The sequence below is a fragment of the Talaromyces proteolyticus genome (genome assembly GCF_021365285.1).
Source record: "Talaromyces proteolyticus strain PMI_201 chromosome Unknown BGW36scaffold_8, whole genome shotgun sequence".
In the NCBI taxonomy this organism is placed as follows: Eukaryota; Fungi; Ascomycota; class Eurotiomycetes; order Eurotiales; family Trichocomaceae; genus Talaromyces; species Talaromyces proteolyticus.
In genome coordinates this window covers 1,636,317-1,656,932 of record NW_025764284.1, presented here as the reverse complement: position 1 = coordinate 1,656,932, position 20,616 = coordinate 1,636,317, and the positions used below count along the sequence as shown (strand labels likewise).

General features: G+C 45.9%; 10 protein-coding genes across 10 annotated transcripts; 2 read left to right on the top strand and 8 right to left on the bottom strand.

Moving 5' to 3' along the window:
* Nucleotides 1–144: 144 nt before the first annotated feature.
* BGW36DRAFT_418196 (putative allantoate permease) lies at nt 145–2,058 on the bottom strand (the record flags this gene model as incomplete). The annotated part of the gene is made up of 6 exons (XM_046219411.1): nt 145–530; nt 585–653; nt 707–1,153; nt 1,207–1,554; nt 1,609–1,781; nt 1,840–2,058. The coding sequence occupies 6 exons, from the start codon at nt 2,056–2,058 to the stop codon at nt 248–250; spliced, it is 1,539 nt and encodes a 512-aa protein (XP_046070615.1). The 3' UTR covers nt 145–247.
* Nucleotides 2,059–2,559: 501 nt separating this feature from the next.
* On the top strand, nt 2,560–4,170 carry BGW36DRAFT_409050 (putative alpha-ketoglutarate-dependent sulfonate dioxygenase; the record flags this gene model as incomplete). The annotated part of the gene is made up of 7 exons (XM_046219095.1): nt 2,560–2,627; nt 2,680–2,747; nt 2,821–2,981; nt 3,056–3,185; nt 3,244–3,458; nt 3,516–3,602; nt 3,655–4,170. The coding sequence occupies exons 2-7, from the start codon at nt 2,693–2,695 to the stop codon at nt 4,168–4,170; spliced, it is 1,164 nt and encodes a 387-aa protein (XP_046070614.1). The 5' UTR covers nt 2,560–2,627; nt 2,680–2,692.
* Nucleotides 4,171–4,188: 18 nt separating this feature from the next.
* On the bottom strand, nt 4,189–6,428 carry BGW36DRAFT_429349 (fungal-specific transcription factor domain-containing protein; the record flags this gene model as incomplete). Its single annotated transcript, XM_046220673.1, has 2 exons — nt 4,189–4,499; nt 4,571–6,428. The coding sequence occupies 2 exons, from the start codon at nt 6,426–6,428 to the stop codon at nt 4,189–4,191; spliced, it is 2,169 nt and encodes a 722-aa protein (XP_046070613.1).
* Nucleotides 6,429–6,593: 165 nt separating this feature from the next.
* Nucleotides 6,594–8,158, bottom strand: BGW36DRAFT_409048 (putative dihydrodipicolinate synthase). Its single transcript, XM_046219094.1, has 8 exons — nt 7,963–8,158; nt 7,875–7,904; nt 7,757–7,818; nt 7,439–7,698; nt 7,285–7,389; nt 7,036–7,222; nt 6,859–6,978; nt 6,594–6,796 (listed from the first exon to the last, which is right to left on the bottom strand). Exons 1-8 carry the CDS (start codon nt 8,027–8,029, stop codon nt 6,647–6,649), a joined length of 981 nt encoding a protein of 326 aa, XP_046070612.1. The 5' UTR covers nt 8,030–8,158; the 3' UTR covers nt 6,594–6,646.
* A 1,487-nt stretch (nt 8,159–9,645) lies between these two features.
* Nucleotides 9,646–10,151, bottom strand: BGW36DRAFT_299156 (putative ubiquitin conjugating enzyme; the record flags this gene model as incomplete). Its single annotated transcript, XM_046211502.1, has 2 exons — nt 9,646–9,975; nt 10,035–10,151. Coding segments are annotated over 2 exons (447 nt in total), but the record flags the coding sequence as incomplete, so codon positions are not given.
* Nucleotides 10,152–10,512: 361 nt separating this feature from the next.
* Nucleotides 10,513–11,746, bottom strand: BGW36DRAFT_382741 (uncharacterized protein). The gene is made up of 4 exons (XM_046216586.1): nt 11,228–11,746; nt 11,099–11,177; nt 10,944–11,029; nt 10,513–10,879 (listed from the first exon to the last, which is right to left on the bottom strand). Exons 1-4 carry the CDS (start codon nt 11,478–11,480, stop codon nt 10,713–10,715), a joined length of 585 nt encoding a protein of 194 aa, XP_046070610.1. The 5' UTR covers nt 11,481–11,746; the 3' UTR covers nt 10,513–10,712.
* An 81-nt stretch (nt 11,747–11,827) lies between these two features.
* On the bottom strand, nt 11,828–13,430 carry BGW36DRAFT_409045 (uncharacterized protein; the record flags this gene model as incomplete). Its single annotated transcript, XM_046219093.1, has 1 exon — nt 11,828–13,430. The coding sequence occupies one exon, from the start codon at nt 13,428–13,430 to the stop codon at nt 11,967–11,969; it is 1,464 nt and encodes a 487-aa protein (XP_046070609.1). The 3' UTR covers nt 11,828–11,966.
* A 1,136-nt stretch (nt 13,431–14,566) lies between these two features.
* BGW36DRAFT_299490 (uncharacterized protein) lies at nt 14,567–15,548 on the bottom strand (the record flags this gene model as incomplete). The annotated part of the gene is made up of 4 exons (XM_046211538.1): nt 14,567–14,594; nt 14,670–15,164; nt 15,213–15,368; nt 15,424–15,548. The coding sequence occupies 4 exons, from the start codon at nt 15,546–15,548 to the stop codon at nt 14,567–14,569; spliced, it is 804 nt and encodes a 267-aa protein (XP_046070608.1).
* A 728-nt stretch (nt 15,549–16,276) lies between these two features.
* On the bottom strand, nt 16,277–17,968 carry BGW36DRAFT_409043 (uncharacterized protein). The gene is made up of 5 exons (XM_046219092.1): nt 17,742–17,968; nt 17,460–17,645; nt 17,262–17,368; nt 16,849–17,202; nt 16,277–16,787 (listed from the first exon to the last, which is right to left on the bottom strand). Exons 2-5 carry the CDS (start codon nt 17,608–17,610, stop codon nt 16,488–16,490), a joined length of 912 nt encoding a protein of 303 aa, XP_046070607.1. The 5' UTR covers nt 17,611–17,645; nt 17,742–17,968; the 3' UTR covers nt 16,277–16,487.
* Nucleotides 17,969–18,218: 250 nt separating this feature from the next.
* BGW36DRAFT_382734 (uncharacterized protein) lies at nt 18,219–19,992 on the top strand. Its single transcript, XM_046216585.1, has 3 exons — nt 18,219–18,693; nt 18,756–19,368; nt 19,431–19,992. Exons 1-3 carry the CDS (start codon nt 18,334–18,336, stop codon nt 19,844–19,846), a joined length of 1,389 nt encoding a protein of 462 aa, XP_046070606.1. The 5' UTR covers nt 18,219–18,333; the 3' UTR covers nt 19,847–19,992.
* The last annotated feature ends 624 nt before the right edge of the window (nt 19,993–20,616 follow it).

Below are 20,616 nucleotides of genomic sequence, written 5' to 3'. Positions count from 1 at the left end.
TACTCCGCCCAAGGCTATTTGCTAGCCCACGTTACGGTATGCCCGGACATAAGCCCCGCAAGGCCGAGGGCGACTGACGCCTTGATTTATTTTAAGTGAAACAGAATCAATTCTGACAACATTATCGTATCTAATCGGAACTATGTGAAATAAAATTACAACCGCTGGGTCGATCTTGAAGTCATATTAAGCCTCGAATGCCTGTAATATGAGACAAATGCATCTCACATTGAAATTTTAGCAAAATTTAAGTGGTATACTTAAACGCCCTATTCTCCTTGTCCGTCAAATCCAACCAATCCTGGTCGGCAGCTGTCACCACTCCATTTTGAATATCGGCAGCTCGTTGCTGATTTTCGCGATGACAGAGAGCACCATACGAAAGAACAGCAACTATAGCAACAATATAACACACAATCATAGCGACCGTGCCACCGGTGTATGTTGGCGCTTGGTCGGCACGAAATGTCTGGGGACCGATGATGTTGCCAGTAGTCCAAGCAATATAAAACCAGGCATAAAGAGCAATTCTGATACCAAAGAAGTTAGAAACGAAGAATATAAAAAGGTAAACAAGTACATACTTCTTTGTGTGGCCGGCAATGTTAGCTTGATAGACGGAGACGAGGGTCACGTAGGGAGCCCAGTAAGTACTATTACAAGTTAGAATACCCAACGATTAAAAGAGGGACGGAGATATACTTACTAAAGAATATACAATCCCACCAGTTGTCCGGCAAGGTTCGACCTCGGTAAAGCATAACACAATACCGCGCCCAACAAAGGCAATAGAACACTCACAGCAACGATTACGGTTCTGTATCGCCTGGTTGTGGCTGCCAAATAACTCAGCCCAATTCCGGATAGCGTACTCATCGCTCCAGGTGGCATGGCCAGCAGTGAAGTTTGCAGGGAATCAAATCCAAGACCTGAAATGATCAATGTGTTGAAGGTGGTGAGTCCCCCGTTGGGGACTTGCAATGCAACGATGGCGAACCATATCAGCCAGGTTTTTGGATCCATGATGGCCTCCCATATTTGATTTGGCTTGATAGTTTTGGATTCTATGCCAGTATTGTCGGCAGCTTTGCGTTGGATGACGATAAACTTTTCGCGGCGACTGAGAAATTTCGCTTCTAGGGGGTTATTTGGTCTATTGCCTTATCAGTAACACTTCCATAACCGAGGGGGTGAAAAGAGTCTTACAGGAAAAAGTACACAATACCTGCCCAAACTGATGTAATCGCGCCTAGTAGAAGGAAAATGATTTTCCAGACAGGGAATGAACCTGGATAGTATCCGACTACCCAGGCAACAAACCCATTAAGGATGGGAGCAATAACATTGAGTATGATACTGTTGCGTTTCGGCTGTTCATCTGGACGATACCACATTGAGACTACGAGAGTAACAGCTGGAATTAGTAATGCTTCACATCCTCCCAGAAAGAAGCGACAGATGAAGAGCCCTGCGAAATTGGTCGTTGCAGCCATACACATCTCGAGGATACCCCAAAACAGGACATTGAGTGCAAAATATTTAACTGCAGATACTCTGTTACAAAATGTAAGTATTTCACCATGACTCAACTGGTGAGAGATTAACTACCTCTGAAGACAGTAGGCCGACGGTCCCATAAAGACCAATCCACCAAAGAACGGGGCTGATCCTACCCACGAGTACTGCTGACCCGTAAGGTTAAGATCCTTTTTAATATCATAAATAGCAGCGGCCGAAATGGCTGTCTTGTCTAGTCCGGACAATGTGGCGCAGACAAATAACTAAACAATGTCTCAGTCTCATTCGAATATAAAGTATAGAATGAAAAGGAAGAATTACAATTGGAATCAACCGCCAGTCAACCTTGCGAATGAGTTTCTTTTCTTCCTCAGCGGACCAAGTCTGTCCGCTCATCTCTTCGCCATATTCGGCGATAATTTGAGCTGCAATATCAACGTGTTTGTCGCCGGCTTTAACAGCCTTGACAGCCGCTTCGGCTGTGACTTGTACAGTCTGGGGCTCGTCAGCCACAGTACCTTTAATTTCATCAAGCGTCATTCTGCCTTGGTCTTCTTGGTTTTTAAGAAGTGGTAACAAAAAGTCTTAAACAGAATCCATTCGCTTCAGGCTGGAGGGGAGGGATGCCAACATCTATCAGATATATACAATTTTGACATGATTTAATCTTCAAGTGATAACCTCTAATAGAATACGAAAACCAATCACCATAATTTCCCGCAGCCAAAAAACACATGCGGCAAAGTAATGCTTTTATTCCCATTGGCTCGACCGACCGACCCATATTTGATAACGGCCTTGCAGAATGCGGTTATCTTCATTCGACTACTCTATCGGAGTCTCCCCGTGGCGCGGCCAATAGTTACATGAATCATTGGATAAAGTTGCCCGTGGTCCACAGCGGCCAAGTGTGCGGCGAACATGTATGCCCTCAATTACCCACGGCTAAAGGTTGAGGCCGCAGCGTAGGGAACATTTACAGGTTTGGCCGTGGTGCTAGTTAGATTCAAATTTCAGAGGTCTACATTGAATAATGTCATTGAAAATCGTAATTGTTTCACAAGACCTTCGTTCATTGCATTTATAAGTTTCACTTCTCACTTACACGTGTAAATATTGACCACAATTGACAAGAACTTGGAAAATTGACGGAAAATAAAGACATTCTTAAACCATGATTGCCAAAAGTGAATCTCCGGATAAGGGTCCTCTTTACCCAGATTATCTTCGTAAGTGAATATGGCTTTAATCGCTTTTAAAGGTTTTGAAAAGACAAATTTATCTAACATTTCACTCTTCAAGCCCATTATGATCCCTTAGAGAAAATCCAGCCAGTTGGCCCATTTGAGCATGTAGACCCTGGGCATCGTGCAGACCCTGAGTTGCCGAACCTTTTGAAAGATGCAACGAAAGTGTTTGAATTAAGTCCGCATTGTGGGACTGAAATTCACGGTGTCCAAATTGTGAGTCTCTACATCTTTTTCATCTGAACACGTGAGAGTAAAGAACATGTGGCTAACTACAAACATGCGTAAAGTGCGACCTTTCCTCTGAAGGACTAGATGAGCTTGCACTAATGTGTGCGGAACGTGGCTGCTTGGTGTTTCGTGACCAGACGTATAGAGATGCGGGGTTCGCCAGGCAGAAAGAGGTTGCTGCACATTTTGGTATTTTTATATCTGTTTTCGGCTGATCCGAGAATGCTGCTAAAGACTAATATTAAAGGGCCGTTGCATAAGCATGGATGGATGCCTCATCCAAAGGCTGCGGTGAACTCTACCGAGACCGAAGAGTTTGTGATTGTTTTCGATTCAAAAGAGTATGACCTATTCCAAAATTTACCAAAGATAGTTGAAAGGGCAAATATTAATTTGAAAAGTGACCTTCGAGTACGAAAATCTTGGTCCAGGAAAAGCCCGATTCAATTCCATGTCGACCAGGTATGTTGATTATTTCAGATCTAACTTGGACATTAGTATTGATTTAACAAATCGAAGTCCCCAGAATTGCAACCACCTGGTCTGACATTCTTCTGTATGCTTGAATCACCACCTGGCGCTGGCGGAGATACAATTATTTCCAATGTAAGTTTGTCTTCCCTCAGTTCTCCATCTTAGCAACAGTACTAAACCTCAGCCTAAGATGAACCGTGCATTCGAACGTCTCTCTCCTTCTTTCCGCAAAAGACTCGAAGGCCTCAAGGCAATACACACAACTGCGAACCCAATTGCACGCGAATTAAGAGACAATGGGGATCTTGCCGTTCTGCGACGACCTATCACCAAGGCCACCCATCCAGTAGTCACTGTCCACCCAGTCACCAAAAAGAAAGCCCTTTTTGTGAATTCCTCTTACACGCAGCGAATTGTAGGCTGGGATGACGAGGAGTCAGACTATATGCTCAAGTTTCTTTTTGATCACATTAACCGTGGACAGGATTTCTGTTGTCGAGTTCGTTATGAGCCTGGAACGGTCGTAGTATGGGATCAAAGAGTGACACAGCATTCTCAGACTCTGGATTATCAGCCAGGTGCACGCAGACATGCATTCAGGCTGACTCCCCTATCAAATGTTCCCATTCCGTCTTTGGTTGAAGAGGATGACGGAGAGTGCGCAAAAGAAGAAGAAAGGATGATGTTAGGTCTCTGTTAACAACTTGACTTTAAAAAGTCAATTGCCATTAATTAAGGTGCTTCGTATATCACCGTGAAATTTAGTATTCTCCATCAGTGTTTCAACCTTCATTAAACCGAGATTGGTGAGACCTTTAACACCAGCAGCACCATTAGCAGAGACACGATTTGCCCATCTCCATCTTCGAATCCAGACCTGAAGATCTTTATAATCGTCTTCAAAATTTATCCAACTCGGAGGAATTCCCGCGGCCTGAAGTTCGTCTTGGCGCGGAGAGTCTAGTGGTGCAATTGTATGTAGAACATGCACCATAAATGAGCCAGCGATAGCAAAATTCGGTCGACTCCCTGTTCAATTAATCAGTCTCTATTGCACCGCAATAGCCAAGATAAAATAAATAATAAATAAATAAACGTACAGCTATGCCAGAACGCATTCCACTGTGTCTCTGTTAAAGCCTCAATAAACTCTACAAACTCCTTGACGCAAAGAAGAGCGCCTCTGACAACAGCCTTTGCCCCTTCTTTGACTGCATTCGCTTGATCTGACGGTGACTGGAGCATAATAGCCGGCCAATTGTTTAAAGGTCGAAGGAGGGCTCGAAAAAGGGTCATGTGGGCAACGATATACGATAAATGTAGACCCCCGTTTCCATCTAGCGTTTCTCCATAGGATGACTGCACACTGTCTCCAGCACAGCATCGAGCTCGAAATCGTAATTCATCTGGAACGTTACCGCGCCAGTCTTTAAGTCGTGCTCGTAGTGACTTAGCTGCCTCGAGGGAATACTGTAGATCTGAAGAGGTACGATTAATAGCTCGAACAGTGTAGTACGTATGCTGGATATCAGATAATATTCCCGTCAGGTTGACTAGATGGTAGAGATGGGCATGATTGTCACCATGTGTTGACAGCGTATTTTGAATGTCGGAAATGGCTATTGAAGTGACATCTGAATCATCATCGTGGAGATGACTAGGCATGCCGCGAGCAAGAGCGACCCATTTCTCCATTACCCACAACGCCCACCACAAGCGTCGACGGAGTTGTCGTTCCCATGTTGGTACACTAAGCCATGCAGATGGGTCTCTGTGTAATCCTATTGTCTGGGCCACTGAAACGGCCGTTGACATGAGAGTCCAGGTGAATGCGGTGTCGGAAAGGTAGAGATTTGTTGGTAGTCGTTGTTGGAGGATTAGGCATGCTTGAAGAGTTGTCAAGGATGGAGCGTGCAATTCCGATGTCACTCCTAACCATGCAAGACGGTAGAGATCTTGGCTCGAAGGTGGCCGTAGTAGAAGCGTATATAAAGCCTCATCGTACATGATGAACGGGAGCGCTGTTGCGCACATGGCTGTCAAAAGGCCCAAGGGCATATTGCTTAGTGAATCAACATTATTGGGTATCTGGTGCCGAGAAACAATTGGAAAGTAAGGATCGACAAAGCGGCTATACAGGCCGATCAAATGCCACGCGCCCATAGGATCGAGGATCTGCCACAGTTCCGACCATGCCGACTCATTCGTCTGGTAGTCAACCCTCGGCTCTGCCTTGTCTAGAAGAGCACGGTCTGTGATACCGAATATAGTGGGTGGAACAAAATTATTGTCGTCCATGGTTTTATCTCCGCTCTCTGGATCGATCACTCGATATTTAAGCCCCCTGACTTTCAGCCGGGATATTTTTCGCTCATCATATTGTTGCTGGCTCAATAAATGAATATCTGAAACTCCTGTCGGACCGATATAGAAACTGAATGCATCTGGAATAAACTCAAGGGACGTTTGCTGCATTTCACTTTCAGTACTAAGGCGCTCTAATGAAGCTGTAGTTCCAAGAGGTTGGGTGGGAGACAGGTAGCGTCCGGCAACAGAAGGCGAGCTGCTAGTACTTGAGTGATTCTGAAAGTAGACTTCATGCACAGCGTCCACCTGATTTGCCGCATTCTCAGTAGTTTCCTGAAGGCCGCGATAGTGTTGAAGCTCAGAAGTCAACATGTACTGAAACGAGACATCTTCCTTCTCTTCATGTGGGTTGACGTAAAACGGAGTATAAGCATCGCATTCAAATTCGGCGTTGGTTTGAGAATGAGCAATTCGCCGCTTTCTCTGACTGGGCCCTTCCTCAAATGTGCAGGCTTTATCCATGTGCACGCATCGCCGGCATGGAGGGCCTGTAGGCATATCGCAAGTTACCTTGCGTCGACGACAGGCATCGCATGGTCGAGATTTTCGGGACTTGTAGATCCTGCCCTTTGGGGTAGATTCCAAAGACATCTTATTTTCTACTCACTTTCTCGAGTTTAGCTATTAATTTAGAAGGGAAATATGGTCAAGTCGAAATAATGGATGGACTGATAGAACCAGCCGGCGATATCGGCTGGCCGGGGCAGATAAGGCAAACCCTAATGCTATCTCGGAAACATCGCCGAGTCACTGTCTATGCTGTTTTGCTTACTTTCGGTCTTTACTTTACGAAATAAAGAATGAAGGAATTATATTGAAGCTTCATAATTTAAAAGATTCTTGAAGAATTGATCCTCAAAGACCGACTTAGCTTTCGCCTCTGTCATAGGGGTAAGTGGACGCCTTGGCTTATCTCCGTACCCAAAACGAAGATTCAAGAGCTTTTTCATTCCTGTGATCTGAACAATAAAAGTTAACGTGCTCTACTCAAATTATGGAGTGTTTACGTAGCGTAGCTTACCCCAATCTTCAAGGCAATTCCATCTGCCAGGGAAATGATGTTTTGTAATTTTTGTGCCTCTTGGTATGTCTTGGGATCGTCAAGGAATTGGCAAAGCCTCCATAGCTTAACGCAAGTTTTCTATATATTCATTCACAAGTCAGACATTTCCAAACAAAACTGATCATTGTCACCCACAGGAGCAATATTCGGGAGACCACTGATTGCACCCGATGAACCAACAGCAACTGAAGGAAGAAGGAAATCAATAAATCCATCGATGGCGCGAAAAGGAATTTCGGAGTTTTTTCGGGGATATGCTGCTTGGAAGCTGGGACTGTTGACTTGGGCCATGATGCGAGTGAGCTTTCCAACATTAGCACACCTATTTTAGTCAGGCACCTGGTATTAGCATTTTTATTATCAATAACAGAGACTGATACTCACGTTAATTTCACACCACAAACATTTGGTGCGTTCTTAATAACGTCCACGATGAGGTCGCTATCTAAGTCGATCCCATTCGATACGGCTGGGAAGTTGTATAGCATTCTTTGGATATCAGCTGATACCGCAAACTAAATCAAGTCCTCAGACTCACACTGGCACGAGTGACGCCTCTGCAATATCAATAAAAAACTGTTTAATTGAACTTGGATCCGACAGCAATGCGCCAGCATAGTATCCCGGCGGAATCACCATGACAAAATCAGCACCAGCTTCGGCTGCTTCTTTGGCCAATTCGATAGATTCGCGAGTACTTGCAGCCCCGACTCCAGCAACAACAGGCATATCGGAGAGTTTGATTTCGTCTAGTGCTGATCTAGCTGCAGTTATGAGTTGCGATCGTTCAATATGGCTCTGTACGGGGATTAGACTATATTGGACCGTGAACGAGAGGATAACAGTGAGTACATACAAGATGTACAGCCTCTCCCATGGTTCCAGAAACGACAGGAACAGTTCCTGCTCCCGCAGTAACTATCATATCCCAGTCAATATCAAGTAAATTGTAAGGATGATTTCACGAAGCTCACATCTGACATGTTTTTTGAATGACTCTAGATCTATTTGAGGAAGATGATGCTCAGCCAACTTTCTTTCCGAAAATTTGTTGGAACTCACCTAGCTCTTCATTTTCGTAGAAGAAACACGGCAGCGGCGTGTAAATTCCTGTCGGGAGGAGGCGCATTGTTGACAATAGTTATTTTGTGCGTGGAGTGTTGTCTCCCCCGGTACCAATGAAGTCTTTGAAACAACTTTAGACGAAAGTCAAGCAATAATAAACTAGAAACATTTAAAGTTTAAAATAACATAAACAAATCAAATAACGCTTAGGTGCATTCTATCAGCTGTGTATGGATACCCGATTATCTACAGCTAGTCAACGGCCGTCTCCACAGCGGCCAACTCTTTCACTACCTACGGAGATGTATACAGACTCTAGAGCTATCAGCAATTGCACGGGGGCAAGATACAGTCCACACGGGCTATGTTACTAGTCCATTTTAAAGTTAATGGGTACAGAGTATCAAGATTGTAGCCAACCTGATTTGTTCTCAGAAGCAATACTAGCTCAGGGATTCAGCCTATGTTCGTGAAAATTTTTTACTTTTGAGAATACATTCAATTGATGGTAATTATACTAGATATAAATTCTCAGTCTATCTACAACTTTAGAAGATGACAAGTTGTGAATGGGTTTCCCTTGCGTTCAAGGGCCGCGTTGTGTTATTTCTATCATTTTTTGATCACCATTGTCGATTGCTATCGAAGGAGACAGATAACGCTCTTATGAAGGGCGAATCAGGTTTCCATGAGCGATAAATCGACTGCAAGCATTCGACTGTAGCATCTCCTCCGATACTACAGCGTCAAATCTATGAAAGTTTATATCCTCATCAAAATCAGCAACAGATGGTGGAGGTGCTTCATAATGACGGCGCAATCAGTGGACTAAAGTTGGCCACGGTGGATTTCTTCCCCGCGTTCTGTTATCGTAGCTTTATCGCTATTATCAGCTTGGCCACTGATTAATATCACTGGTAGGATATCATCAAGACCGCACGTCGGGACGGAGATCCACGGCGTTCAGTTGTCGCCGCTAGATAGCGCAGGGCTCGATGAGTTGGCCCTTTTAGCGGCTCGTAGAGAAGCACTTGTCTTCCGAGACTAGGACTTGTAATATCGGTTTCGAAGAACAGAAAAAGATTGTTGGTCATTTTGGTCCATTGCACATCCATAGCTAGGCACCGCATCATGCGGCTAAGTCGGAGAAACATATGATCATTTACGACCACACAGAGTGAGAATATTTGCCTCGCACCCCGACCATAGGATCTAATATTGATAGTGATCTTCGTGTTCGACAATCCTGGGCTGGTGGGCGGCCTGTGCAATGGCATAGGGCGATACCTAGAATAAATGCTATTGTGAATGTTAGTATAGAAAAGTATGGTCAGTCATCGTCAGCTGTTTTGAATTTTCATAAAATAGTCGCACTCTGTGTTATTATTCGTGTATATCTGGTCTGGATCTGTCTTCTGTCTGTTTCCGAGGCATCAAGCCAAACTGCCCATGTACACCGAGACAATCAAACCAAACGCCATGTAATGATCCACTCCATTTCCACCCCTCTTCATAAATCGTATTGTTTTTTTCGTAGAAAAGCAAATGGTGAGCCGCAGCAGCTTTATTACTACTCCAGAGTATCTGCATATTTCGTACCCACTTCTAATAGAGGAGACCGTGGCCAGGTTAAACGTACGAGTCCATCCTTCTTCACAGATCACTTCGCGGATAGCGTTGTCACTTCTTTCCTTCCTCCCGAGCATACCTCCTTGTCCAATCCCTGGCAACCTCGTCAAACCTCTTCCTGTCATTTTGGTACTGCTCGGCGATCCTCCCCTCAACTGCATCATCTGGCATCGGCTCCACTAGGAGCTGTCTCGCAAATTCGAGGACCGCCCCGATCCGGGACGAGGGTTTCCATTCATCCGATTTCAGCATACCAAGGCACATGGACCCTTTCTCATCGTTGGAGACGTTAGGATGGTATATCTTCGTGGCAAAGGAGACGGTCGGCGGCTTGAATGGGTATTCTTTTGGAAGTACGATATTGACGATAAACGTGCCGCCCTATTTCCGTCAGTGTCCACGTCATAGAGATATATCGGACTCGATCAAAGTTTGCATACTTGGTACGGAGTGTCCACAGGCCCTTCCATATAAACCTTCCAGTTGTACAAATCAGACTCGTTTGTGAGCTCGACCTTGATCCCAGTTGGGGGAGTTTCCGTTAACTCGGCAAATTCCTAGATGATTGCGAGAATGCGATTAGCAACTAAGTCGGGACTATTCTGTCACAGATCACTCTTCGAAGTGTAGGACAAGAAGAAAATTACCTTGCCGATGCGCTTGACACTGCCCATTTTGGTGGCTTTCTCAATTTATTGACTGGTAGCTTCAATGCACTATGAGCACTGTTTCGTGAGGGGCGTAGAGAGCGGGGTAGCTTTTAGCTCGCAGAAAGGAGTACCGCCGAGAAATCAAAGTCAACTTCGGAGACGAGGAAGAGATTGAGGTGCAAATTTCAGTTTACAGTACTGTTAAAGGCTCAAATATATTGGCTGAGAGAAAAATGTTTTCGAGATTTTCTTCTTTGCATGGTGGTTGGGAGGAAAAAGAAGGAGAGCAGAGCGCGGCGCCCGAATCGTGAGTCAGGTGGGTAACTGCCATTTCTGGTTGCCTCATACAACAATACTGTCGCACTAGAACTTTACACATACGCTACAAATACAACACAATGTGGGAACTCGCTAATAGATTTGATTTTTTATACAGTCCAAGAACAACACAATCCGTTATCTCACACATTATTCGCGCTGTAATATGACCATCAATCCCATGACACCCAGAAGTACTGTTTTCAACCACGGGTGCTCGCTGAGCATGATGGTCACATATCCAACTCCGGGTACATAGCCCCGTACACTGCCTACGATATCTTCCTGGCGATCGAGGTAGTCCTGTCCACGGGCATCTAGATCGACATTAGTATCGCTTGTCTCCCTCTTCAAACTAGATGGGATCGATGGAGAACATACATAGCTCGGTGTCATCGGCCGGGTTGTTGTCTCCCTTGGTGAGCAGTTTTTGCGACGGCGTGACGGTGATGGTTTTGGGTTCAGAACTGCACATGCCAAGTCAGCTATTTTCATATAGAACGCCATGCACATGAAAGAACAGTCTCTATTCTTACCGAGCCTTCTTGGTCTTCAACTTAAGGTCCTCCTCTGTGAACGATCGAACAACGCGATGCACAATTGGGATATCTTTGCCTATAAACGATGAGACACCAGCAAGAGCAGACCGATATTTTATTTCATACCCTTCACATTGTATACTACGATCTCCCCAACCTCTGCCCGTTCACTTCTGTTCCAAAGAAATAGCAAATCTCCACGTTGAAAAGCGGGCTCCATAGACCCGGACAAAACCACCACAATGGGGCTACTGGAGTTTGTCGCTATCGATAATCCCTTCCATAGCATGAACGCCGTAGAGAGAACTAGTGCGAAGTTCAGGACTTGGGCGAGCGATTGTCGCGCATTGGACAGGTTACCGCCGAGAGCTGACAGCATGGTGAGGGAGAATTCGTGGACGGTCTCGTCAGAATGGCGATATTCTCACAATATTTGCAGGCGATTAATGTGTTCACAGTGACGAATATATATTCCTAGAAGTAATAGCAAGGCACTGGTTGCTGCTGGGTGACTGGATGTGATAAACAACATGCAAAGTTGAGAGGTGTCCCTTCCCTTGCGGCGAACCAGCGAAGCTCCGGCGCTCCACTTGGCCGGAGTCAGCCAATTAAGTCAGCCTACGAGAGCTTCTCTATGCAATGGCCATCAATTGATGCTTTCATTCCTAAATACTACTAATAATACGGTGTGATAAGGCATGCTATGCCGAATTTTCAATGACTGACCTCAGTAATGTATGAAAAGAATATCCCCAGAAAATCCACCTCAACTCCTCCCACACTGGTACTCCTCCAGTTACTCATCCTCCGCAATTTCGTCTCCCGCTGGTTTCTCTTTTGGAGAGCGCTTCTGATCCATAGAGTGCTACACCCCTTCATCACTCTCTTTCGATTGCGGAGTATTTCCCAGGCACTCTTGACTCATCAATTCGTCTTCCAGTTCACCGAAAGGCTCGATATCGTCGACGCACAATGCCGCACGGCTTTTCAAGATAGCTGCCTGGATTCGTGGGTAGCTTTTTAAGAAGATAGTAAATGGTTTCGTGTGCGTAGTGACCAACACCATGAAAAGCCCTCCCAAAAAGTCGACAGCCCACTGCAGCAACGGGTCTTTGGCGTCTCCCGGTGTTTCGTACGCAGAGGCATACACCTTTTCGGCAACGAAGTCAATGGTTTTGAGAAATGAGAGAATTTGGGGCTTGCCACTGTACATATTCCATGCCACTTGCAGCTTTTTAACAATCGCCTTTTTCATCGCGTAGAGGCCGAACACAGTGGCTATCTCGTAGGTTTTGCCGAGATTATGGATGAATTCATTGAGGTGATTCTCGTCTTGGAAATTGCGAAGTACATATGTCTTCTCGATGCCTAGAACGTCCCCTAGGATGTGTTCACCTTGCGGTTCCCTCACTAGCTCCATATCGGAATCAACAGAGTCTTGGGTGAGAAAAGTTACAATTGGCTCAAAGCTCGCCGAATCCATTTCGAGGAGCATCGGGTGCATGACGAATGGAGGACTTCCTCGGAAATTCATATTCTCCTGGAGGAAGGATGAGTTGCTGATAGCATCGCCGGTGAGCTGGAACACCTTGCGGCCCTGAGCCTCGCCAACATAGACGTTGACTATTTCGGCGCCATCTAGTGTTACCGGTGGTGTCAATTTAACCCGCTTTGCGACTGGTGTTTCATCCCGGGTTTCGACATCATCATCATCATCATCTGAGGGGATCTCCACATTCTGAATTTCTTCAGCCAAAGGCATAACCAAGTATGGCTCTCTATTCTGAAGGCCCTTTTCTGCGCGCTCCTTTTTCGCCATTGCAATCCAAAATTTCAACGACTTTCCCTGAGAGGCCAACTCATGGAGGCTCTGGTATAACTTCCCATCCTCGGCGCCAGGCATAACACAGTCACTTGGCGGGTCCTCCAGAACAGGGAAAATGTATTTTTTTTCGATCCATGCACTAGTATAGCGTGTAATCAGCATAAAAATCAACAATTGAGGCCAGCCCGCCCATATAATGTTGTACGCCAAGGTGACCTCCCATATAAGATTTTCGCTGGTATTCTGGGGTTTCAACTTACCAGCAGTTTTTGCCTGGTATGTAGAACATGTGCAAACGCTTGTCGTCTGGTGTACTGCGGTATGAGTTTTTGGGGGATTGCTAGTCATTTGTTTTGGAGCGATGTCGTGAGGCACATGAACCCCGATCCATAATTCTCTCTTGTTCTTGCCGCGGTTGAGCCAGTTCACCACGTATTCCTGGCCATGGATAAGGTCCGTTGAGGGGTCAATTGGGCGCACGCCAGCGGTGAGACGTGGAGCCATGCTGAGATATAAGTGACCTTGGCTGTACTATGAATCGAGGCGAGCAAGGGTGTCATAGAGTTCTGGAAACGGGTGCTTAGTGAGAGATTGGAGTAAAAAGATGGATAGTATAAGAAAAAGTACTTAGAAGGTAAACTTGAGAAAGTGAAGACAAGCTCGAGATGTATTTAGTTGTTGAAGAGGAATGAGTTTGGTGGAGGATTTGAAGTTTTCAATGATTTTATAGATCCATTGAATGAGAGAATCGGTAGTGTGATGGAGGATTGATGGTAGATTTTTGGTTAGGCTCTTTTGAAACCTATTAACAAAAAGTGTACGATTGAGGGTATGGGAGGAAGGCGGGAAGAAGATGGAAGGTGATGATGGAAGATGTTACTGAGGGTGATATCGATCTGGCTAGGAAATATACATTAGTAGAAAAAGGAATGCCCCGGCTTGTTACCATGAAGTTGCCAGTTTAGAAAGCAAAGGAGGAAGATAAAGAATACGAATTCAAATGACAGGTGGGATTTAATATGAGTTGGTTAGCTCACTGATCAATGAGTTGAGAGAGTTGAGGAGAGAGTTGAAGAGAGGCTTGGTAAGGAACTTCGTGTGAGAGTTGGTGGATGGGTTAATGAGGAGGTTAGGTTTGGTGAGAGTCTAAATTTCAGGTTCAGAAAAGTGAGGTGGCCGAATTCTCTCATTTCCTATAGCTTCAATCATATGCTCTCAGAGCTTCAGAGTATCATACATAGTAGACACCTCCACTCAAGACAAGTCGCGAGGCGGTATTCAATCTAGTGTTCAAAACAAGCAAATTCAAAGGCAAACATAAAACCGAAAAGTTGCAGACTTGCATGTACAGTCCTCCCAGAGGACTCAGTAGATAGCGAAATCAACGGATATTGTTCAGGCAAACTGTTCACAAACGTCAAGGAAAACAAGGTTACTTCGGTTATTAAAATGGAGTAGGGTGGTTTGGTTCTCGTGAACCATAAATTGGCGGCCAACCTCGATCGAAAAGAGTGGTGTCGCGTAAGAGCAAATACCCTCGGGTCTTGGTTATCCTGCCATTCTGGTTATGAGACCCATCCTCTGCATTTATAATACAAATCCAAGATGCTCGATTGTAGAGCTAGGAGCAAATCTCATCTCTAGATGAACTTGGGTGATCGGCTATTGCTATACGAAAGTCAGCGTCATGCCTGCGTGACAAAGATAGTAAAGGAATGTAGTCAAAATAGCTTGCTGACATACCCAATTTCCACAATATCATCAATATGATTGCTCATCGCTACAAACAAATCGAAAAACAATTTACCTCCAATTTCCATCTCATTCTGCATTGTTCCGCTTCTTTTGAACGTTTTGCGACTTCTGATAATCAAAGCCAAGTAATGGGCGCGGAGCCGTGAGTCGGTGTCGGGTGTGTGTTCGTACGCAAACCGTGCAGATCGCAAGATCACGTCGACTGGAATTCCGCTTTGCAGGCCCTGCTTCCGAAGAGCAAGCCGCTTCAGCTCCTCCAAGCCGTACTTTTCGGCAGCGCAGTAGATGACGGTATCCCGAAGGAGCTCGCCACCCACACCCGAATGAAACATCGTAGCCTCGCTCGAACCGCGGCCACCGATTTTATGGACGTCCTGAGCGTTCTCGAGTTCCCAAGAATTACGGCGTTTGTTATGTAACAGACGAGGAAAGTAATCGCCTTTGTAGAGATACTCGAGAATACAGGACAGAATTTCCGGTTCTCTGTGTCGTATTAGGGCAAGTTATAAAGGTAAACTGTAATAAACCTACTCATCAGGAAGGTCCACCTTCTTTGCGCTGGATTCAAGGAACTGGTCCTTTAAGGCAGCTTCAAAATAGGGGGAACGTGAAAGGACATCTTCATGCGCAGCGAAAAGACGCTGTTCATGGCCTACGAGCAAAGTCACTATCGGGCTAGTGATAGGGCTACGCAACCGTTAACGTTGGAAATGGCCCATGTTGAGAAGGGTAAGTGACATACCTTCCCATAGGCGGGCTGTCCAATGACTCCTCCATCTTCACCACAGTCTTGTCGCGGTAGGTCTTCTTGGCAGGTCTGACAGCCTTGCCCACCCGATCCTTCGAAGAAAAAGAGCGTTTGAACATGGCGTTCGTTTTCCGGCGTTTACGAAGATCTAGCGAGCGACAAACAATAGGCAGGCGGTGAAAGAAAGGCAGAAGAACCCGGGTATAAGAAAGAGCGTATGGGTTGATCGGAAGGTTGGGAGGGGGTGACGCTGCTTGATCATGCATAGAATTGGGGGAGCCCTGGAAGCCTCGTCAGAAGGATGACTCGTCGCAGTGCTTCGATGAACCGAAACAAAGGAACAAATCAAAATCCCGAGCGAGACTCTGCACACGCAATTCCGAAGCAAGGCCCAGAAAAGCACGCGCGGTGGTGTCAGCGGTCGACTCTCCGAAGCGTGAGGAAGGAAAGAAGAGAGAGAAGAGAAGAGGGAAGCGACATTGCGGTTGATACAGCAGGCTGCCGTCGCCGATCCGGTCACATGATCGAGACGCGGGCTGTGACAGGAGCGTCTGGCCAACTACGCTGAGCCTGCGGCACGATTTTGCGCGGGCTTGCTGTTTGTGGCATGGAGCGCTAAGCTCAGCCTGATATTCAAGTGTTTTGGTGGTGCGATTGGCGTGCCTCTCGTGAATCAGCGTTATCGCCGGTCGTGATAGGCGGGCCGTGGCACTTGGCTGCGGGGGGGCTCGACTGGGGTCGCCGCAGAACGGGGCAGCCAATGGTGCAGCTTAATTTCCACGTATCACTACTGTATGAGTTAAAATGTATCTTGGTTTACAGGGCAGTCCGGCGATTATAAAGAGCACAAGCAGTCAATTGTTTCGCAACAGCTCGTCAGTAACTATCAACTCTGCCTCCCCTCTTCGCTCCTCACGTTCGCATTCCTTCTCACGCTTTGCATATTCCCAACTGGACCAAGTCCCCAATCAGCACCCCAGAGTCAAGAAACATCAATCAAGGAAGAATTTTCGGTATTGAAAGCAAGATGATACTGCAAAGAAACGGCTCGGTATATGTCAAACCTTAGGTCGGTCGGCTTTTTGAAGCCGGTTGATGTACGCAGCTTGTTTTTTGCGAGTTGCAAGCAACCTAGCCGTCTTCAAGTCGGGGTGTTTTTGCTTCTCAGGCACCATAGGCGCGGTACCACTGCGTAATTCTTCGTAATGCTTACGGCAGGCTTCCCCGGAATACATGGCGACTGGTTCGTACCTCTGGATATACTCTGCTACCAAATCCCACTTGCGCTTTTCCAGAGACCGCCGCTCCTTGTTGATCTCGGTTGTAGCAAAAGCATATGCCTTTGGAAGTAGTGATTCCTAGAATTGACTTTATTAGTTTCTGTTGATTTTATGAGCCCAGGATTGAGGTGCCACTAACCTCTGACTCGAACCACACTGCATCCCCCTTCACCAGGCGTTTGTCGTTATCTTGAGTGATAAAACGGCGCATACGAGAGAACCGAGTTCCGATTGTCTTCGTGCTATAGTTGATGCGATTTTCGGACCCGAATTTCTTATGGATTTCACGCTCTGTCCACTTGGCTAGCTTCAAGTGAAAAAGTAACCTGTCATCTTCGTCCATTTCCTCTACAGCGCACACCCTCTTGCCTTTTCCGCCGACTGGCGTACAACCCACAACCACACGTTCCCCAATCTGAGGTCTTCCAGTTGTCGATGTAGTTGAATTGTTTATTCCATCCGGGTTGGCATTTTCAGCGTTGGAGCTCATAAACTATCCAAAGAAAGCCAATTTAGCCTCTGTCTAACTGATACTAAGTGACGGAAGCTTACCTCTGGAGAATTGTCCTCCAAATTCCATTCTTCATCAGAGTCTGCAGTCTTAGTATCGCATGGGATAACTTTATTGTTTAGACAATCAACCACTGCAAGCGTCAGGTCTTAACCAAGTCAGCCAAGTCATTAACAAATAAAATACTGTAGAGGCTTGACAGTAAGCGACATGAACACAAAAGCCTCAATTCCACATACCGCCTTGGTAGAGAGTATCGCTTAATCGCTCATGGCTGAAATATGGTGGCATAAAGCGCGGATTTTGGCGACATTGAATGATCATTTCATCATTGATCTTAACGCGATTGGCGAGATGAATCTCTTTCTTAGGGGGTCGCCTCCGAACCATCTTGATTCAGTGAGAATTAGAATCCAGATTGAGTTCTATCAAGTTGTTTGTAAATCGCTGAAGTATAAGCGGAGGTCAGTCACTTCAAAGCCGCATTAGGATGTGGCAACATCCATTGAATATATTCTCACCTTGGTCGCTTTGCGCAGGATGACTTAATAATAAGTCTCGGCTGTAGAAGTGATAGTAGGGCGAGAAGATGATGAGAAGTAGGTAAGACAGTAAGATAGTGAGAAGACAAGGATCTTACTCAAGGCAATATTTAAAAGAGAGGTACCCTGTTCATACATAATAAGTGTGTATGTGAAGGGCTCCGGTTCACGAGGCGACCTTGAAAGTGAGGCAAGCAATGTTCCATGTATATAGAAAAGAAATATAATATATTCAATCCAAGCCTCTGATTGGCCCATTGATATAAAGACGCACTGATAGCTGTGGCTTGACAGACTCCACCCAGTCCAAAAGTATGATTGGATATTCCTGCATAGAGCATTAGTGTGGCGAATTTCCCCGGCCCCGCCGCACGTGTGGCTGTGTTATGGTCCGTGCGGTGTGCAGCCTGATATCATCATCGCAAAGCTCGGAGCTGTTACTTGTTATATCTTCCGCCACAGCTGATCTGCTGATGAGATGATGATTTTATGATATATTCATGCCTAATACCCTTTCCTTCATTATCTGTCGTCTCTGATTCCCCGCGCGATCACGACATAACCACCCACCATGACTCTCCAATATATTAGCAGTGTGGCGTCAAAGGCCAGCCCGTGGAGCTCCAAGCCGGTCCTGACAGACGAAGATGAGGCCTTTCTACAACGCGTTATTTCCAACTCGGAGGAAAACGACCGGATCGAAAAATCTAATCCCGTGGGAAAAGATGCACAGACTGCTTTAATGGACGGAGCACAAAACGTCCCTCTGCCGACCTCGCCTCAAGATGAACTCGTCTCGGATCTTGCCGAGACACCACGCACGGAAATTTCCAAGGAAAAGGAAGCGCCAAACCCTGCCCCAGCCTCAGCATCTGATACCAAAAAGAAGAGTCGACCATGGAGTACTTGGCTGAAGCGGGATGCAAAGAAGGTAATGACTAATCATCCTTTGTCATCTGGATAGAAGAATATGCTGATCACATCATTATACAGACCAAGAAAGAGCAAAAAGAAACAATAGTAGCCGACCCAAAAGACATAGCAACCACCCCTAAGACTGTCGAAGGCGATCCCGTCAGCGACGATGAACAAAAGCAGGAACAAGAAGATCTGGCCACCATTCTCGAGCGTCTCAACCTAGCAGCTGAGAACAATCGCGTTGTTTCAATTGGTGACGAAACTCAGGAGCTGCTTCAGAAATTTAAACTCATCTTCAAGGATATAGTGACTGGTGTCCCTACAGCATATCACGATCTCGAATTGCTCCTAACCAACGGTGACAAGCAGCTCAAAGATGCATTTGGACACCTGCCCGGCTTCTTGAGGAAACTCGTTGAGCAACTCCCAGAGAAGTTCAGCGAGCACCTCGGGCCTGAATTGATGGCTGCAGCTAGCGAGAGGCCTTCACAAAGTGGGATCAATATGGAAAATGCAGGCAAGGCTGCTGCAGCCGCTCAGAAGATGCGGTTCAAAATCCCGAATGTCAAGGAGCTTGTTGGAAAACCGACCGCACTGGTGGGAATGCTCCGATCTATTACCGCGTTCCTTCGAGCTCGGTTCCCAGCAGTTCTGGGAGTAAATGTGCTGTGGTCTCTGGCTCTGTTCAGTAAGTCAACTCTTCGAGATACTAACCGAAATCATTTCTGACAACTTCCTCTACTTCTATAGTTGTTCTACTTGTATTGTGGTACTGCCATAAACGTGGAAAAGAAGTACGACTGGCCAACGAGCGTCTCGTAACCGAGGCAGAAGTAGCCAAAATGAACCAAGAATACAATCAACACATTCGTCCCACCGAAACGTTGAGCACTACTGCACCTAGAGACGCTCCGATTTCAGATGTTCGAGAGGGCGTCGAACAAGTCCAAAAAGCGCGAGAAGACTCTACCAACTCCGCTGGAGAAACAGCACAGTCGCCAACACCTCAAGAACCAACAACCATCCCGGCAGCCCAGTCTGCTGCTGCCAAGCCCGAAGCCTCTGGGGGCAGCAAGCCTGACACTCGTCGCTTTTCTCTCTTCCGATCATTTTCGAAGCGGGCGAACCATACCGACAATAATGTTCAACCGTATCCAGGAACATGATCTCTTTTTTTAGTCGATAAGTTAGTATTAAATGTGGCGTATGCATCTGTCGACCTAATGACCCTGAATTTACGAGCCTGCTGCTAGTTAAAATTTTGAAATAGTTTTGAGACTACATACATATTAATATATATTTTCATCTCACCTTCCTTCATTCATATACATCGATCTCAATTATATAACTGAACATAAATATGTATTATCACTATGTGAGAGCTCATTTTCTCGTTGAGATATCGAGCAGCTTAAAGCAAATACAACCACCACTTCTTGGCTATTGGGGTGATGGCGAATATGGGAGTTAAGGGCTTGTAGTGGTCATCTGACCGGCGGCTGCCTGATTTTGCAGGTGTCATCACCTGGGAACTACAAGGCTGAATTCTTCTCGACGGGACTTCGTCTTGAGAGATAGAGCACACGTTACCAATTACCATGTTTGCACCTGAAACTTGCCACCTGGTTGATCGTCAATCATACAACGGCAGGGAAAAAATGGGTTGCCCGCAAGTTCTTCCCGATGCATAGTCATTGGACTGTTTAGTATTGCCCATTGGGCCGCTAATGCCCTAGCGGCTCGCCGGAACCAAGCGAGCAGGGCGGGCTGCACCCCACAATGACTGCAAAATACTTCAAAATTCTGAAACCTTTTCCTAAATGATCCTAACGGCGAAGATGCAACCGCGGCAATACCGCCATCATATAGTCCTGATTGGCCAATTGCTGCGCAAATTCCCAAATTAGCAGTTAAAAGAGATTTCTGGCAACAGTTT

Excerpts from the sequence above, each read along its gene's own strand:
- BGW36DRAFT_382734 (XM_046216585.1), top strand. The coding sequence starts at position 18,334 with ATGACTCTCCAATATATTAGCAGTGTGGCGTCAAAGGCCAGCCCGTGG. Across the intron at positions 18,694-18,755 it reads TGAAGCGGGATGCAAAGAAG|ACCAAGAAAGAGCAAAAAGA; the intron begins GTAATGACTAAT and ends ATCATTATACAG. Across the intron at positions 19,369-19,430 it reads GTGGTCTCTGGCTCTGTTCA|TTGTTCTACTTGTATTGTGG; the intron begins GTAAGTCAACTC and ends CTACTTCTATAG.
- BGW36DRAFT_382741 (XM_046216586.1), bottom strand. The coding sequence starts at position 11,480 with ATGCTGTCAGCTCTCGGCGGTAACCTGTCCAATGCGCGACAATCGCTC. Across the intron at positions 11,030-11,098 it reads TTGAAGACCAAGAAGGCTCG|TTCTGAACCCAAAACCATCA; the intron begins GTAAGAATAGAG and ends TGGCATGTGCAG. Across the intron at positions 10,880-10,943 it reads GGCCGATGACACCGAGCTAT|ATGCCCGTGGACAGGACTAC; the intron begins GTATGTTCTCCA and ends ATGTCGATCTAG.
- BGW36DRAFT_409043 (XM_046219092.1), bottom strand. The coding sequence starts at position 17,610 with ATGGTTCGGAGGCGACCCCCTAAGAAAGAGATTCATCTCGCCAATCGC. Across the intron at positions 17,369-17,459 it reads CGATACTCTCTACCAAGGCG|ACCTGACGCTTGCAGTGGTT; the intron begins GTATGTGGAATT and ends GACTTGGTTAAG. Across the intron at positions 16,788-16,848 it reads CAGTGTGGTTCGAGTCAGAG|GAATCACTACTTCCAAAGGC; the intron begins GTTAGTGGCACC and ends AGTCAATTCTAG.
- BGW36DRAFT_409048 (XM_046219094.1), bottom strand. The coding sequence starts at position 8,029 with ATGCGCCTCCTCCCGACAGGAATTTACACGCCGCTGCCGTGTTTCTTC. Across the intron at positions 7,390-7,438 it reads GAGGCGTCACTCGTGCCAGT|AATGCTATACAACTTCCCAG; the intron begins GTGAGTCTGAGG and ends TGATATCCAAAG. Across the intron at positions 6,797-6,858 it reads GAATTGCCTTGAAGATTGGG|ATCACAGGAATGAAAAAGCT; the intron begins GTAAGCTACGCT and ends TTTATTGTTCAG.